The 19223-nt window shown below is 48.6% G+C and overlaps 1 protein-coding gene across 1 annotated transcript; it reads left to right on the top strand.

The window, feature by feature from the left end:
* The first annotated feature begins 8940 nt into the window (after nucleotides 1-8940).
* Nucleotides 8941-10947, top strand: LOC149449588 (E3 ubiquitin/ISG15 ligase TRIM25-like). The gene has a single exon (XM_089693048.1). It carries the CDS (start codon nucleotides 8941-8943, stop codon nucleotides 10666-10668), a length of 1728 nt encoding a protein of 575 aa, XP_089549174.1. The 3' UTR covers nucleotides 10669-10947.
* Nucleotides 10948-19223: the final 8276 nt, after the last annotated feature.

Genomic DNA, 19223 nt, shown 5'->3' with positions numbered 1-19223 from the left:
TATGTTCTAATACACTGCTTGATTTGCACCTTGTTATTATTATTGTACATAGGGGGTCTCACCATTGTCTGCACATTGCAGCTTTGCAATGTCTCCAAATATTTGTGCTGGGAGGGTGACAACATCACTAATACATTGGCTGATCAGCGCTGGATATTTCTATCTCGGTGTCACCATTTGTACCATTTTATAGAGGAAGTGTCGGGCCGCGCTGCTTTTTGTTGCTTTGTATTGCTTTACGTTGAATGGGAATGAACACGCATCGCACGCACGATGGACACGCATCACACGCACGATGGACACGCATCACACATTATAAAAAGAGTAATGCAGGCCATAGGTGGTTTTAAAATCTGCCGATTTTTCGTCTGAAAGAAAAATTGGCCGAATTTTGGATCGTTAGTGGGTTAATAGTTCGCCCATTTTTTGGGGATTTTGACACATTTTTTTATTGGTAAAGATGGAAAAAAATTGGCCGATTTTGCCGAACAGCCATTTTTCCCAGCAATGATGGGCAAATCGCCCGTTCTTTTTACCGATAAAAAATCTGCGCATGAGCCAAGACCTGCAAGAAGAAGAAAAATAATTCCAGTCCGCTATTATATTTGACATTTAAAAGCATAGCAGTTGCAACATTGTATCTCTTTGTATCCGAATAGAAACATCTGTATCTGAAATGGATACAAATAGATACAATGTTGCAACCGCTATGCTTTTAAATGTCAAATACAATAGCGGAGCTCTCAGCAGGGACGCTCATCTATTATATTTACCAAACAATTTTATTTTATTTTTTATAAAAGCTGGTTTTCGGCCCGGCTATGGCCTGCAAAAGACCTCAGGAAAGGAATCCAAGAGTCAAGAGGTCCCAATGAGGATAACCTGCGGTTTAGAAAATGATTAAATAGTTTATTGTAAAATATAAAATGGAGACAATTGGGATAAGATTCAGACCCGCCCACCAGCAGGAGGTGACATGAAGGGTGGAGATGACGTGTGTATCCAGGGTGACAGTCCATGCTGAGAAGTCCCAGCACCTCACATGGAAATTAGTTGTAGGGACCAGAAGGTGAATAGAAGAATGTGAAGCAATAGTCTGGATGACTCCAATCTAGACATGGAAGGCACACGGCAATCTTTAATCTACAAAGATAATGATGATGATTAGAGGGGCCCCCACCTGCCACCCCCCCATATACTTGGGAACCCTAATAACAAGGGATAGTTGGCACTATAACGGGGTCTTGTAGGAAAGGCCGGGAGTCCCTAATCCTAAATCGGGATAAAGAATTCTCCAGTCCCATAGATGATATAAATGACAGCATGCTAGTACATCACTGAATCATTCTTCCAATACGAGATATGGAGGAGTCCACCAATCATCTAGGCTTCAATAAGATCATCCTGCCATATGGAGATCAGAAAATAATGTCCCCAAAGTTGGTCCCCGCACTGCAGTGCCCTGGCAGAATGTGTGCCATAAATTCCAGGTCTATTGATGAATGAAAAGTAATCGCTAGTAAATCAGCTGAATGATCACAAATGATGATATGAGTTCAGAGATATAGACCAAGGATGGCACAGAGAATGATCAGAATCAGATATATATGGTGTGACCGCATCTTGTCCCAGATCCTTGAGGGTACCTTCCTTTACCCATAAAGCGGCTTGTACCTGTAGTTGCCTTCAAATATGTGAGTATGGAAGCGAACCACATGTGTTCACAGGGTATAGATGGCTAATGATGGAGTCATACAGCAGCCTGGGTTCCCCTCCATGTCATGGTAACAGCAGAGCGTGAAGCGGTGCGGTCAGGTCAGCCTAGGGTATGGTGGAAGCGTGCAGAGTTATCTGCGGTACGGCCAGAAAAACATCCCACGTCTGGGAGTGAACCCTTGGAGACACCCCCCACATCTCTAGGCATCAGTCTTTATCTTCTGTCAGGACATATATGCTGCTGGTCGTTGTTTCCAGAACCCAGCGCTGCTTTCAGCTGACACGTTATTCCAATCCGGGGAGTACCATGATCCACATGTGACCACCATGTTTATATCCCCGGGAATGCAGTTTATGTACATCTGATGATTGTTTTATTTATTTTCGCAGTTTGTAATGTTTGTTTCCATTGATTTGAATGCATTTTTGTTGGGAACATGACATCATGGGGCGGGGCCAAGCTCATTTCACTTCACTCTGATTGGTGGATGGTTTTCTTAAAACGTTCTCTAGTTTCTATCACAATTTGTCACTTACCTGATGAAGGGGTCCTAAGAGACTCCGAAACGTTGCCTTGCTGTGACTATGTGATCAGATGTGACACTTCAGAGTCTCGCAGGACCCCTTCATCAGGCATGTGACGCTTCAGAGTCTCGTAGGACCCCTTCATCAGGCATGGGAAGCTTCTGAGCCTCGTAGGACCCCTTCATCAGGCATGGGAAGCTTCTGAGCCTCGTAGGACCCCTTCATCACGCATGGGACGCTTCTGAGCCTCGTAGGACCCCTTCATCAGGCATGGGATGCTTCAGAGCCTCGTAGGACCCCTTCATCAGGCATGGGACGCTTCTGAGTCTTGCAGGACCCCTTCATCAGGCATGGGACGCTTCTGAGCCTCGTAGGACCCCTTCATCAGGCATGTGACGCTTCTGAGCCTCGTAGGAGCCCTTCATCAGGCATGAGACGCTTCTGAGCCTCGTAGGACCCCTTCATCAGGCATGGGACGCTTCTGAGCCTCGTAGGACCCCTTCATCAGGCATGGGACGCTTCTGAGCCTCGTAGGACCCCTTCATCAGTCATGGGACGCTTCTGAGCCTCGTAGGACCCCTTCATCAGGCATGTGACATTTCAGAGTCCCGCAGGACCCCTTCATCAGGCATGTGATGTCACATACCTGATGAAGGGGTCCTGCGAGACTCCGAAACGTTGCCTTGCTGTAACTATGTGATGGTTTATTAAAACCTTTGGACCCGTATTGGTGATCCTCGGTGTGCTGGTGACATTTTTCCTTGTTATATTGTAAAGTGCTGAGCAAACGGTTGGAGCCATAAATCCTGTATAATAATAATAATCAGGACTGAGGAATAGGATAGGCAGCATAGGCAGTCTTCAAGGGATCCCAGATCCCTAACAAATGGAATCAGTTACATCAGCATCAGGGACAAGATAGTTGCTGTTGATCCAGGACTGATTCATATTGATAAATGTCAGCTGGTCAGCGGAGTCTGTGGACAGACGCACTCTTTTATCCGTCACAAAACCTCCATCAGCACTGAATGTCCGTTCGGAAAGCACGCTGGGTGCAGGACAGGTCAGTAGCTGGATGGCATATTGAGCAAGTTCTGGCCAGTGATCCATCCTCAAGACCCAGTAACCCAGTGGATGTTCAGTTGGAAAGGTCTCCAAGTCTGCTCTTACGCCTAGATAATCCATATGATGCAGACCCTGCCGATGGGTGCTTAAACCTAACAGTCCTGGGCACTGAGGACTAATGCCAGCCATAGACAGTTTGAAAATCGGCTGATTTTTCATCTGAAAGAATAATCGGCGGATTTTTGCACTGTTAGTGGGTTAATTGGTCAGCCGATTTTCAGGTTTTTTGCACTTTTGGATTATCAGCCATGTTGGAAAATTTGTGGAAAATTGCCGATTTTTGCAGCAATGATGGCCAAATCGGACGATCGTTTTAACAAAAAAAAATGCTCATGAGCCGTGACCTGCAAGGAGCAGAAGTTTAGCTGTTATATGGGGTTAACTTTATGATTTAGTCGGCCGATTTGTGTAAGTGGTGGTGATAACGTCAGCTTAATGAACTACTGATTTTTTTGTTTATCGTTTGTTAAATCGGCAGATTTGCAACCCGTCTATGGCCTGTATAAAGAACTGTTTGAAGGCTGTGACCCTGCCCCATCTGTGACCCCACCCCATCTGTGACCCCGCCTCATCTGTGACCCCGCCCCATCTGTGACCCCGCCCCGGCTGTGACCTCCCTCCATGAGCTGATCTAAATGTATAACACAACACACCTCTTCTCCGCCCCAATTAGGAACTGATAAGGATCACATGAATTGGGGGGATGTTTCTCCAACACAGACCAGAGTGAAGAACAACAAGAGGTGAGAATCAACCAACACAAACAGACCAAAATATATACACTATTTGTTCTGAGGTTTGTAGAAGTCTATGCGTTGCTGAAGTTCCAGTTTGGAGTGGAGATGAGAGCAGCAATTTCCCCAGAGATAGCAGAAGTCTATGCGTTGCTGAAGTTCCAGTTTGGAGTGGAGATGAGAGCAGCAATTTCCCCAGAGATAGCAGAAGTCTATGCGTTGCTGAAGTTCCAGTTTAGACTTCCACTGATTTTGGTCGCTTCCAACAATTGTTTGGTTTAGGGCCCCACCAACACTCAAGGCACAATTTTATTTATTTTGTACCCCTTACATATTCACAAGGGGGGGCAGCATCAGGGCGACCCCTTTTATATAACGGGGTACCCTTATGCTAATGACCCCCCTGCCTGCAGACCCCCACCAGGCCAGGATTGTGGGGAAGAGGCCCTTGTCCCCATGCTGAGAGCACATGGCCTGGTAAGGCCCAGGGAGGGGAGGGCCGCTCGTTCATCTCCCCCCTTTCTGGCCTGCCAGGCCTGCGCTCGGATAAAGGTTCTGGTAGGAGGTTAGGAGGGACCCCACACTTTTTCCACCTATTTTTTGGGGGGTGGGGTTCCCCTTAGAAGGCCTATAAGGCCTAAAGTGCTTGGTATGGCTTTTAGGGGGAACCTCATGCACATTAAAAAATAAATTTCACTTTGGGGTCCTTCCTAGCCTTCCCACCAGACCCAAATGGTCTGGTAAGGATTAGGGGTACCCCCACTTTTTTTTTTTTTTTTTTTTTTTAATATAAATGTCAGTTGTGCTGCAGCAGGCTCTATACATTGTACAGATGTACAACTTTGCAGGGAGTTTATGGGGACCCCCAGGAATGATAATTAAGTTTTTAATTTTTTTGTTTTTTTACTTTAAGCAATGAAAAAATGACGGTCCCTTTAAAAACGGTACTTTTTGAATTTTGTTTTCACTGATTCCTGTCCCTCAGGGCCGTCCCCGAGTCCCCATACCACTTCTGGGGCCAATAACTGGCATAAAATCCTTCAGAATGGTCACTTTTCAATGTACAACTTCCAGTCCCATAGACTTGCATTGAGTTCAAAGTTGGCGGTTGAACTTTTGTCAAGTTCGAATGTTTGACCGCGAACTGAACAGGGGGGTGTTGGACCCGTCACTACTTATTACATGTCTGTGTCCTTCTGTACAAGAATTCTAAGTCCTCATGCACACGGGATGTTGTTACAGCGGCTGTTTTTGGTTTTTGATGATTTTTTTCTCCAGCCAGTAAACCCCCCAGCATGTTCTCCTCGGTGTCCATACACACAGAGACTGGAATCAGCGTTTTCTGGCTGGAAATAAAACCCAGAACTAGCGGGCTTCTAGATAAATGTTTTAGCTGTAAACACTCTCTGATGCTGAAAAACGTAGAAAAATGCAGCAAAATGCAGTAAATCGCGGCAAACCAGTGTTTTTTTAACTTTTTTTTACCAAAAAAACCTTGAAAAACAGCAAAACGTTGCTAAACTCTAATGCAAAAACGCTAAAAAAACTCCAGTATTTAAAGAGACTTTACACAGCTAATGTTACCAGCGTTATCACCCCCCCCCCCCCCCCCCGTGTACATGGAGCCTTCTAGCTATGTGTCTCAGTCCCAGCCTCCCCCTGTGTAGGAATGTACACCTCGCCCCGTGTAGGAGGGTACACCTCGCCCCGTGTAGGAGGGTACACCTCGCCCCGTGTAGGAGGGTACACCTCGCCCCATGTAGGAGGGTACAGAACGGGTCACACTGGTTATTATTATTATTACATGGAGTTTATATAGCGCCAAAGAGTTTGCTCAGCGCTGTACAATAGGGGGGACAATACATGGCACAATACAACAATAACAGACAGCGTACGAGGGGTAAGAGGGCCCTACTCCTTCGAGCTTACAATCTAGGAGGGAGGGGGTAGTGGTACAGGAGGAAGTGGCTGAGGGGAATGGAGTGGTGGGAGGAATGAGGGAGAATGGCCGTTAGGTGAGGGTGGGGTAGGCTTCCCTGAAGAGATGGGTTTTGAGGGAGCGCCTGAATGTGGGGGGGAAGGCGACAGTCTGATGGATTGGGGCAGTGATTTCCAGAGGATGGGGGAGGACCTGGAGAAGTCTTGCAGTCGTGCATGGGAGGAGGAGACCAGGGAGCAGGATAGAAGGAGGTCCTGTGAGGAGCGAAGGGTACGGGTAGGGTGGTACTTGGGGATCAGGTTGGTGAGGTAGTCAGGGGCAGTGTTGTGAACGGCTTTGTAGGTCAGGATTAGAAGTTTAAATTTGATGCGTTGGGCAATCGGGAGCCAGTGGAGGGAGAGGCAGAGGGGGGTGGCAGAGGTGGAGCGGTTGGTGAGGTGGATAAGTCTAGCCGCTGAGTTCAGGATGGTCTGAAGTGGGGAGAGCTTGCACTGGGGTAGGCCGGTGAGGAGGGAGTTGCAGTAGTCCAGGCGTGAGATAATCAGGGAGTGTACGAGTAGTTTAGTGGTGTCTGGGGTGAGGAAGGAGCGTATCTTGGCGATGTTGCAGAGGTGGAGCCTGCAGGTGTTTGTAAGTGATTTGACATGAGGTTGGAAGGAGAGATTCGAGTCAAGAATGATGCCAAGGACTTTGGCTTGCGGGGCGGGAATGATAGTGGAGTTGTTGGTGATGATGGATAGGATGGGGGGGCTGCGGGGTGGGGGAAAAACTCGGTTTTGGAGAGGTTAAGCTTGAGGAAATGTAGCGACATCCAGTCTGAGATGTCTTTTAGGAGGTGAGTGATGCGGGCGGAGATAGTGGGGGTGAGGAAAGGGGTGGAGAGGTAAATTTAAGTGTCGTCAGCGTAGAGGTGGTAGTTGAAGCCGTGGGAGTGTATGAGTTTGCCCAGTGAGGAGGTGTAGATGGAGAAGAGAAGGGGTCCAAGGACAGAGCATTGGGGGACCCCAACAGAGAGGGGGAGGGAGGGGGAGGTGGCACCGTTGTAGGTGACGCTGAAGGAGTGATGGGATAGGTAAGATGAGAACCAGGAGAGCGCAGTATCTCTGAAGCCAAGGGAGAGTAGTTTGTTAAGGAGGAGGGGGCGGTCAACTGTGTCAAAGGCCGCGGAGAGGTCCAGGAGAAGGAGGACAGAGTAGTCGCCCTTGGCTTTGGCGTTTAGAAGGTCGTTAGTGATTTTGAGGAGGGCAGTTTCGGTGGAGTGTAGGAGACGGAAGCCGGACTCTAGTGGGTCAAGGAGGTTACTGTCAGTAAGGTGGGCGCTTAGGCGATCGTAGACTATGCGCTCAAGGAGCTTGGAGGTGAGTGGCAGTAGGGAGATGGGTCTGAGGTTGTTGGGGTCCGCGGGATCCAGGGACGCCTTTTTGAGGATGGGGGTGATATGCGCGTACTTTAGGGGGGAGGGGAATGGGCCAGTAGAGAGGGAGAGATTGAAGATGTGGGTGAGGGAGCGCATGAGGGAAGAGGGGGGTGACCGGAGGAGTTTAGAGGGGATAGGGTCCAGGGGGCAGGTAGTGAGGCGGGCTTCTGAGAGGACCTTGGCGACTTCCTCAGTAGTGACAGGGCTGAGGGAGTGCAGTGCAGGGGGGGTTATGGTGGGTGGGGCCTTGGGAGTGGTGGGGGGCAGTGTGGATGTGAGGGCAGAGGAGGGAGGAGATGAAGGGGTGATGGGGGGGAGGCTAGGTGGGGAGGTAGATTGCGAGTTGACAATGTCTTTACGGATAGCGTCAATCTTGTTGTGGAAATGGGTGGCAATCTCGTGGGCGGTGAGTGAGGTACTGAGTGGAGGAGGGGGGGGGGGAGAGAGCAGGAAGTTGAAGGTGGAGAAGAGTCGGCGAGGGCAGGAGGAGACGGTGTTGATCAGGTTAACAAAGTAGGCCTGCTTGGCAGCGTGGAGGGAGGAGGTGTAAGTGAGGAAGGCAGATTTGTAGAGGGAGAATGCATGAGGGGACCTGGTTTTGCCCCATAGTCTCTCTAGCGCGCGACTGTGACGTTTTAGGCATTTAGTGCTGTCATTCTGCCATGGTTGGAGCGGTCTAGGTTTGATGATGCGTGTGGTTAGGGGTGCCAGAGAGTCTAGGGCAGCTGACAGTGAGTCGTTGTACAAGGTGGTGGCTATGTCAGGACATGACAGTGAGAGGATGCTGTCGTGTAGGCGGTTGGCGGCCGAGTGGAGGGGGGCTGGGTTCAGGTTGCGGAGGTTGTGGCTGGTGATGGTTTGGCGTTTTTTGGGGGGGGAGTTGGGGGAAGGGGAGATGGAGAACGTGATGAGGTTGTGGTCGGAGAGAGGGAAGGGGGTGTTAGAGAACTGGTTGAGGGTACAGAGGTGGGAGAAGACTAGGTCCAGGGTGTTCCCTTCGATGTGGGTGGAGGATTGCGTGTGCTGTGTGAGCGTGAAGGAGGAGGTTAGGTGGAGGAATTGGGAAGTAGCCGGGTTGTTGTCATTGATGGGGATATTGAAGTTCCCGAGGATGATGGTCGGTAGCTCAGAGGAGAGGAAGAAGGGAAGCCAGGCGGTGAAGTTGTCCAGGAAGAGGGGTATGGACCCAGGAGGTCTGTAGATCACTGCGATCCTTAGGGGGGTTGGTGAGAAGAGTCAGATGCAGTGCGCCTCAAAGGAGGTAAAGGATAGAGAGGGTGGGTTAGGGAGGACAAGGAAGGTGCACAGCGGTGATAGGAGCAAGCCGACACCACCACCTCTGCGACCGCTCAGTCTTGGCGAATGGGTCCAGATGAGACCTCCATGGGTGAGTGCCACAGGGGAAGTGGAGTCAGTGGCCTGTACCCAGGTTTCGGTACGGAGTGTCAGATTTTCACTTTCGTTTCTCTCTTCTGCTCTCAGCGATGGCGTCTTCTGATCTGAGGAAGGAGCTGGAATGTTCCGTCTGTCTGGAATTTTATACAGATCCTGTAACCCTGAGATGTGGACATAACTTCTGCCGGGACTGTATTGGCCGTGTGTTGGATACACAGGAGGGGTCTGGAGGTTATTCCTGTCCTGAATGTAATCAAAGCTTCAAGAAACGTCCTGTCCTTCAGAAGAATCTGAAGCTACGTAACATAGTGGAGAACTTCCAGTCTACCCATCCAGAGCAGGAGGAGTCCGGGGTCTTCTGTACTTACTGTATTCACACTCCTGTACCGGCTGTGAAATCCTGTCTGATGTGTGAAGCTTCTCTGTGTGACAACCACCTGAGAGTCCACAGCAAGTCACCAGAACACGTCCTATGTGACCCCACCACTTCCCTGAAGGACAGGAAATGCTCCATCCATAAGAAGATCTTGGAGTATTACTGCACTGAGGACTCCACCTGTATCTGTGTGTCCTGCAGCCTGGATGGAGAACATCGGGGACACCAGGTGGAGACTCTGGAGGAGGCCTCTGAGATGAAGAAGAAGAAACCGAGGAATGTTCTGCAGAAACTGATGACCAAAAGAGAGGAGATGGAGAAAAGAGTCCAGAGGCTGCAGGAACGCAGGAGGAAAGTACAAGGGAAAGCAGATGATGAAACCGAGAGAGTCACTGCCCTGTTCAGAGACCTCAGGAGACGTCTGGAAGACCTGGAGAAGAGAGTCCTGAGGGATATCTCAGGGTGGGCAGAGCGGGTCTCCCGTCCTATGTTGGATTATATTCGGGATCTGGAAATAAAGGAGGAGCTGTCCAGGAAGATGGAGGACATTGAGGAGCTGTGTAACATGACGGATCCACTGACTGTCCTACAGGAATCAGACACAGGTGACTTGTGTGATACTGAGGATGGAGATGAGGACAGAGAGAGACATGAGAACCTCCTCCATGATGGAGGGGATGTGGATGTGGGGGGGATCTCACACACATTACACACGGGTTTATCTGATATCATGTCTGGGGTCAATGTACAGAAATGTACAGGCACACATGTCTCTCCACATTCTACTACAAAGGGCAAAGGTCCTATCAATGCTCCATCATCCAGGCCAGACCCCCAACCCTCCCCCACTGGAGGACCAAATATTGGGGCTGTGCAGCAAACATGGGGGGTGTCGGGGATTACAGACATATTACTGGATGTGAGGACAGCTTGTAATCATCTACATATATCAGATGACGGGAAAACTGCATCCTGGTCATCATCACATCAGAATCGGCCAGAAACACCAGAGAGGTTCCAGGATTGTCCTCAGGTGATGAGCAGTCAGAGCTTCTCCTCCGGGAGACATTACTGGGAAGTGGATGTCGAGGGGTCCCAGTACTGGAGAGTCGGGATGTGTTACCCCAATATAGACAGGAGAGGAGGTCAGTCAGTGATTGGATGTAATAAGAAGTCCTGGGGGTTGGAGAGTGTGGGGTGGTTGGGGGGTAATCAGTACTCAGTGATACATGACAGTAATTGGACCCCATTCCCCAGCGGTGTCTCCAGTACCAGAGTCAGGATAGATCTGGATTATGAGGCCGGGCGGATCTCCTTCTATGATCTGTGTGACCCGATCCGACACCTCCACACCTTCACCACCACCTTCAATCAGCCCCTCCATGTTGCAGTATTTGTATTTGTAGGTTGTATAAAGATATGTGGGAGGAGCCAGAAGTGAGAGATCCGCCCAGAGACATCACAAGTGGGATGATCTGATTGGTGATTGGTGCAATACTCAGCCAATAGGAGGAAGGGCAGGAAACAGGAGTGATTTGTGGAGAAAGCTGCAGGTTCCGGGGCCGTCATCTTCATCCTAAACCTCACTTCACTCCCTAGTGTGTCACTGACCAGGAACAAGCATGGAGGAGGTCCGAGTGTTCCGCCTTCACTGGCTGCATGCTTGTTCTGGGTCAGTGACACCCTAAGTAGTGTAGCCAGGATGGAGATGATAGCCCTGGAGCCAGAACCTTCCAAGTGTATCTGTAGCCACAATGTGTGTTTTCAGTTTTGGATGGAGTGTGGAAGGATTAGAGCCCCTGTCAGTTTTTCTGCTATCCAGGACTCTGTTAGAATGGTTTCCTTTTACTTCCTGTCCTGCTGACAACAATTTCCCCGACAGGAAGTGAGGGGAAGTCTCTCTGTATTGGAGCCCTGCATAGCAGGACCGTCCTGGCTAGACATGTGACCACCAACACATTTCTTTTCCTTCACTTCCTTTCATTTCATTTCCCTCCATTTTCCGGTTTTGGAATTTGTTTAGTTTTGTTTTTTGTTTCAAATTCAGAAAATTCAAATCTAATTCAAAAAGTATTGAATCAGCATTCAGGTGTATTCTATTCAAAATTCCAATGTTGGAAAACTGTTATATTCGTTGTATTCTATTCAACTAAATTCAGAAATATAAATAATAAATTGATCAAATTTATTCTAAACGAAATTTGAATTTCAGAGCACAATTATATTCTATTTATTCTTTTCTAATATTTAATTTACAATTCTCTTTTCTATTCTATTATTTTCTATTGTATCCTTTTATTTTATATTCTATTCTGTTTTACTCTATTATTTTTTTTTTTATTCTGAATTTTGATTTGTAATGCAAGGAAGCGCACCTGCCTAGTCCTAGTCCTGGGAGACAATGTATGTCGCAGGATTGGTTTCCTCTCGGTGTCTCACCTGAGGCCACGCCCATCTCTGGGTGTATGGAGGGTGTATAGCCACTGGAATGCTCCACACAGAACCCCGCCCCTCCTCTCTATTCCAAGCTAAGACTCCGCCTTCCTCCATTCTGAGATGGATCTTTGTAACGATCGATGTGCACCCAGCATGCTGATCCTTCCTCTATATTCCAATGGCGGCTCATTCTTCTCATCTCTATTCATTGTCACAAATATTTCCTATAACCAGGAAGTGATGCAGCGCAACTCTGATAATGAGATTGATACGGATACTATATAAATATATACATAGAAATGACACCATGTATAAAGGTGACACCATGTGCAACAAACACACAAACCGTGACCTCCAGGGATCTATAATCAGTGACCCGATCCTCCGGGGATCTATAATCGGTGACCTGACCCTCCGGGGATCTATAATCGCTGACCCGATCCTCCAGGGATCTATAATCGCTGACCCGATCCTCCAGGGATCTATAATCGGTGACCTGACCCTCCGGGGATCTATAATCGGTGACCCGATCCTCCGGGGATCTATCATCGGTGACCCGATCCTCCGGGGATCTATCATCGGTGACCCGATCCTCCGGGGATCTATCATCGGTGACCCGATCCTCCGGGGATCTATCATCGGTGACCCGATCCTCCGGGGATCTATCATCGGTGACCCAATCCTCCGGGGATCTATCATCGGTGACCCGATGCTCCGGGGATCTATAATCGGTGACCCGATGCTCCGGGGATCTATAATTGGTGACCCGATCCTCTGGGGATCTATAATCGGTGACCCGATCCTCTGGAGATCTATAATCGGTGACCCGACCTTCCGGGGATCTATAATCGGTGACCCGATGCTCTGGAGATCTATAATCGGTGACCCGACCTTCCGGGGATCTATAATCTGTGACCCGACCCTCTGGAGATCTATAATCGGTGACCCGATCCTCTGGAGATCTATAATCGGTGACCCGACCTTCCGGGGATCTATAATCGGTGACCCGATCCTCCGGGGATCTATAATCGGTGACCCGACCCTCCGGGGATCTATAATCGGTGACCCGATGCTCCGGGGATCTCTAATCGGTGACCCGACCCTCCGGGGATCTATAATCGGTGACCCGATCCTCCGGGGATCTATCATCGGTGACCCGATCCTCCGGGGATCTATCATCGGTGACCCGATCCTCCGGGGATCTATCATCGGTGACCCGATCCTCCGGGGATCTATCATCGGTGACCCGATCCTCCGGGGATCTATCATCGGTGACCCGATGCTCCGGGGATCTATAATTGGTGACCCGATCCTCTGGGGATCTATAATCGGTGACCCGATCCTCTGGAGATCTATAATCGGTGACCCGACCTTCCGGGGATCTATAATCGGTGACCCGATGCTCTGGAGATCTATAATCGGTGACCCGACCTTCCGGGGATCTATAATCTGTGACCCGACCCTCTGGAGATCTATAATCGGTGACCCGATCCTCTGGAGATCTATAATCGGTGACCCGACCTTCCGGGGATCTATAATCGGTGACCCGATCCTCCGGGGATCTATAATCGGTGACCCGACCCTCCGGGGATCTATAATCGGTGACCCGATGCTCCGGGGATCTCTAATCGGTGACCCGACCCTCCGGGGATCTATAATCGGTGACCCGACCTTCCGGGGATCTATAATCGGTGACCCGACCTTCCGGGGATCTATAATCGGTGACCCGACCCTCTGGGGATCTATAATCGGTGACCTGACCCTCCGGGGATCTATAATCAGTGACCTGATCCTCAATGGATCCCAAGTGTGCACAGTGAATGTTGAACCCCTCAGAAGATGGGATGTCAGATGGAAGCAATACTAATGGTACGGTATAATTGTAGCAGATATAAGAAGCGCCACAGAAAATACAAAACAAATCAAATAATAAGCAGCACCTCTAACCAAAAAAGGTAAAATATGTACAAATAAAAAGTGCGCTAATTATTCACAAAACATGCAAGAATAAATAATAAGAATATAAATAAATTCATAAATATAAACATAAGTCCGGCCCCCATAACAGTGATAGTCCAATACAACTTAATGTCAATCTTGAAAACAACCCCCCCCCCCCCCCCCGTGTGCGAATCCGACACCAGATGACGGGAATCCCCTCACCAGAGCTATATGCTGATTATATTATAAACCAGCATGATGGCATGTTGCTCTGGGAGCGATGATCTGCAGGATATCCCAGTAGAGGAACAGCAACCAATAGGGATCCAATCAGCACATAGGGAACAGCTAAGCAGCAAATGATCTTCCAATAACATGGGCAAAGCTGGAGGAATCAGAAGAGATCTGATGGTGCAGGACGTTTAATACCAGTAAAATGTTATTAGTAACGTATAACACTCACCAGGAAGGTGTCCAGCCGACAGCAGCAATGACACCTCTATAATGCCACATCCACGAGGGAAAAACCAAAGAATGAACCTCCTGCACCGCGATCACACAGCCGACACCAGCAATGACACCTCTATAATGCCACATCCACGAGGGAAAAACCAAGGGACGAACCTCCTGCACCGCGATCACACAGCCGACACCAGCAATGACACCTCTATAATGCCACATCCACGAGGGAAAAACCAAGGGAGGAACCTCCTGCACCGCGATCACACAGCCGACACCAGCAATGACACCTCTATAATGCCACATCCACGAGGGAAACACCAAGGGACGGACCTCCTGCACCGCGATCACACAGCCGACACCAGCAATGACACCTCTATAATGCCACATCCACGAGGGAAAAACCAAGGGACGGACCTCCTGCACCGCGATCACACAGCCGACACCAGCAATGACACCTCTATAATGCCACATCCACGAGGGAAAAACCAAGGGACGGACCTCCTGCACCGCGATCACACAGCCGACACCAGCAATGACACCTCTATAATGCCACATCCACGAGGGAAAAACCAAGGGACGGACCTCCTGCACCGCGATCACACAGCCGACACCAGCAATGACACCTCTATAATGCCACATCCACGAGGGAAAAACCAAGGGACGGACCTCCTGCACCGCGATCACACAGCCGACACCAGCAATGACACCTCTATAATGCCACATCCACGAGGGAAAAACCAAGGGACGGACCTCCTGCACCACGATCACACAGCCGACACCAGCAATGACACCTCTATAATGCCACATCCACGAGGGAAAAACCAAGGGACGGACCTCCTGCACCGCGATCACACAGCCGACACCAGCAATAACACCTCTATAATGCCACATCCACGAGGGAAAAACCAAGGGACGGACCTCCTGCACCGCGATCACACAGCCGACACCAGCAATGACACCTCTATAATGCCACATCCACGAGGGAAAAACCAAGGAACGAACCTCCTGCACCGCGATCACACAGCCGAGACCAGCAATGACACCTCTATAATGCCACATCCACGAGGGAAAAACCAAGGGACGAACCTCCTGCACCGCGATCACACAGCCGACACCAGCAATGACACCTCTATAATGCCACATCCACGAGGGAAAAACCAAGGGACGAACCTCCTGCACCGCGATCACACAGCCGACACCAGCAATGACACCTCTATAATGCCACATCCACGAGGGAAAAACCAAGGGACGTACCTCCTGCATCGCGATCACACAGCCGACACCAGCAATGACACCTCTATAATGCCACATCCACGAGGGAAAAACCAAGGGATGAACCTCCTGCACCGCGATCACACAGCCGACACCAGCAATGACAGCCTCTATAATGCCACATCCACGAGGAAAAAACCAAGGAACGAGCCTCCTGCACCGCGATCACACAGCCGACACCAGCAATGACACCTCTATGCCACATTCACGAGGGAAAAACCAAGGGAGGAACCTCCTGCACCGCGATCACACAGCCGACACCAGCAATGACACCTCTATGCCACATCCACGAGGGAAAAACCAAGGGAGGAACCTCCTGCACCGCGATCACACAGCCGACACCAGCAATGACACCTCTATGCCACATCCACGAGGGAAAAACCAAGGGAGGAACCTCCTGCACCGCGATCACACAGCCGACACCAGCAATGACACCTCTATGCCACATCCACGAGGGAAAAACCAAGGGACGGACCTCATGCACCGCGATCTCACAGCCGACAGCTGGGACGAACATTCCAACGTCACGTCCAGTAAGGCCACCTCCTCACCTCGCCCCTTCAGTCTCCTTCAGTCTCCTCCTCACCTCGCCCCTTCAGTCTCCTCCTCACCTCGCCCCTTAAGTCTCCTTCAGTCTCCTCCTCACCTCGCCCCTTCAGTCTCCTCCTCACCTCGCCCCTCCGGTCTCCTCCTCACCTCGCCCCTCCAGTCTCCTCCTCACCTCGCCCCTCCAGTCTCCTCCTCACCTCGCCCCTCCGGTCTCCTCCTCACTTCGCCCGTTCAGTCTCCTCCTCACCTCGCCCCTTCAGTCTCCTCCTCACCTCTTCAGTCTCCTCTCACATTACTAACCTACTAAGTGACATATCGGCATGGATGTCACTCCACTTTCTCAAACTCAATCTTTCCAAAACTGAGCTCTTAGTATTCCCTCCAGCCTATGCCCCCACCCATGACTTCTCCATATTAAAATAAATATTTTTTATCATTTTTATCATTTTTTTTAGCATTTTTAAGTATTTTCATTTATTCCTGTTTAGTATCCTATATTAATATTAATTATATTGGATTTTAGCCCTGTTTAAGCAGTATTTAGTATCCTATATGCATTTTAAGGGCTTTGAATGTGTTTCATTCAATATTTAATGTCATTCTATTCATTTTTATTTCATGCTAATCATTTATCTCATGGGGGTTTTTAGTTATGTTCTCTATATTTCATTATGATATTCTTATTATGCTGTTTATTCTTTTACTGACCTGTTTTAGAATATTGTATGCCCCATTATTAATAGGATGGTTTTTTGCCATAGAGCGGTATATGCGCATTATCTTTCCCCACTGGGAAATCACTATGTTTGGGCATTCTGCATATAGATCAGCAAATGACCCCATCAGCATGCCCACTATGCACCCTGCCGCATCGCTGCTTTGTTTTTTACTCACTTATATGAGGTTTGCCAAACCGTCACAATCATTCCAGTGACAGGTCTTCAGCCTGTACATATATTTACCGGACTATGGCAAAATGGCGCTCACGGATGTGCACGTGGCCGTTTACGCACTCTGACAATATGGCACGGGTGAACCGCGCATGCGCCAGCCATTACCTGATAAGCCGCACGTACCGCGCATGTGCAAAGCACAGGAAGACGGCATGAGCGCACTGCACATGTGCCGGCATCTTATGATTTTCATTCACACTGTGTATGTATGTGTGTATATATGTACAGTCAGGTCCATAAATTTTGGGACATCGACACAATTCTAACATTTTCGGCTCTATACACCACAATGGATTTGAAATGAAACAAACAAGATGTGCTTTAACTGCAGACTGTCAGCTTTAATTTGGGGGTATTTACATCCAAATCAGGTGAACGGTGTAGGAATTACAACAGTTTGCATATGTGCCTCCCACTTGTTAAGGGACCAAAAGTAATGGGACAGAATAATAATCATAAATCAAACTTTCACTTTTTAATACTTGGTTGCAAATCCTCTGCAGTCAATGACAGCCTGAAGTGTGGAACGCATAGACATCACCAGATGCTGGGTTTCATCCCTGGTGATGCTCTGCCAGGCCTTTACTGCAACTGTCTTCAGTTCCTGCTTGTTCTTGGGGCATTTTCCCTTCAGTTTTGTCTTCAGCAAGTGAAATGCTCAATCAGATTCAGGTCAGGTGATTGGCCATTGCAGAACATTCCACTTCTTTGGTTGCTTTTGCAGTCTGCTTTGGGTCATTGTCCATCTGCACTGTGAAGCGTCCAATGAGTTGTGAAGCATTTGGCTGAATATGAGCCGATAATATTCCCGAAACACTTCACAATTCATCCGGCTGCTTCTGTCAGCAGTCACATCATCAATAAATACAAGAGAAGCAGTTCCATTGGCAGCCATACATGCCCACGCCATGACACTACCACCACCATGATCACTGATGAGGTGGTATGCTGAGGATCATGAGCAGTTCCTTCTCCATACTCTTCTCTTCCCATCACTCTGGTACAAGTTGATGTCGGTCTCATCTGTCCATAGGATGTTGTTCCAGAACTGTGAAGGCTTTTTTACATGTCGTTTGGCAAACTCTAATCTGGCCTTCCTGTGTTTGAGGCTCACCAATGGTTTCCATCTTGTGGTGAACCCTCTGTATTCACTCTGGTGAAGTCTTCTCTTGATTGGTGACTTTGACACACATACACCTACCTCCTGGAGAGTGTTCTTGATCTGGCCAACTGTTGTGAAGGGCGTTTTCTTCACCAGGGAAAGAATTCTTCGCTCATCCCCCACAGTTGTTTTCCGTGGTCTTCCGGGTCTTTTGGTGTTGCTGAGCTCACCGGTGCGTTCCTTCTTTTTAAGAATGTTCCAAACAGTTGTTTTGGCCACGCCTAATGTTTTTGCTATCTCTCTGATGGGTTTGTTTTGTTGTTTCAGCCTAATGATGGCTTCCCTGATAGTGACAGCTCTTTGGATCTCATCTTGAGAGTTGACAGCAACAGATTCCAAATGCAAATAGCACACTTGAAATGAACTCTGGACCTTTTATCTGCTCATTGTAATTGGGATAATGAGGGAATAACACACACCTGGCCTTGGAACAGCTGAAAAGCCAATTGTCCCATTACTTTTGGTCCCTTAACAAGTGGGAGGCACATATGCAAACTGTTGTAATTCCTACACCGTTCACCTGATTTGGATGTAAATACCCTCAAATTAAAGCTGACAGTCTGCAGTTAAAGCACATCTTGTTTGTTTCATTTCAAATCCATTGTGGTGTATAGAGCCAAAAATGTTAGAATTGTGTCCATGTCCCAATATTTATGGACCTGACTGTAGATATTAAACAATAATTAATATAAAAAGTCCATACATAAACATCTGTGATATTCCGAAAAAAAATCTTCATGCAAGTGATAGTGCCAAGGTGGTCTTCACTCTGGTGTAAAAAAATCCTGAAACGGCAGCAATGCCTGCTCACCTCCACACACTGACCCACACAGGGCCCAAAAGCTAATAGTCACCCCAATAACGAATATTTTTAGATGTTTCCTCATCAAAGGGACAGTAAGATGAGACTTAGACTCCTCTCAAACGCACCTTATCCACTCCACCTCCACTCAAGGCCATGTAAGTGAGACACAAAGCAAAGATCCTTCCATAGTGCAGGAAGCATTTATTAGGAAAAAGGTATAACAGATATTGCACTCACATGTATTCCCAGTATAAACCGCCTGTCACCACATCCTATGGGTGTAATGCATGATAACTGGGTAGAGCAATATGGCCGTTGCGCCCGGAAATGCATCACCTCGTAACCGGAAATGGCGTACCGACGCGTTGCGTCACGTGCCTCGTGACTTCATCAGGGTTTTGAACTTCCACCTGTAT

The sequence above is a fragment of the Staurois parvus genome, unplaced genomic scaffold (assembly GCF_062004578.1).
Source record: "Staurois parvus isolate SC_StPar_1 unplaced genomic scaffold, SC_StPar_1.0 ptg000611l, whole genome shotgun sequence".
In the NCBI taxonomy this organism is placed as follows: domain Eukaryota; kingdom Metazoa; phylum Chordata; class Amphibia; order Anura; family Ranidae; genus Staurois; species Staurois parvus.
This window is presented reverse-complemented; position numbering and strand designations above follow the sequence as displayed.

Excerpts from the sequence above, each read along its gene's own strand:
- LOC149449588 (XM_089693048.1), top strand. The coding sequence starts at position 8,941 with ATGGCGTCTTCTGATCTGAGGAAGGAGCTGGAATGTTCCGTCTGTCTG.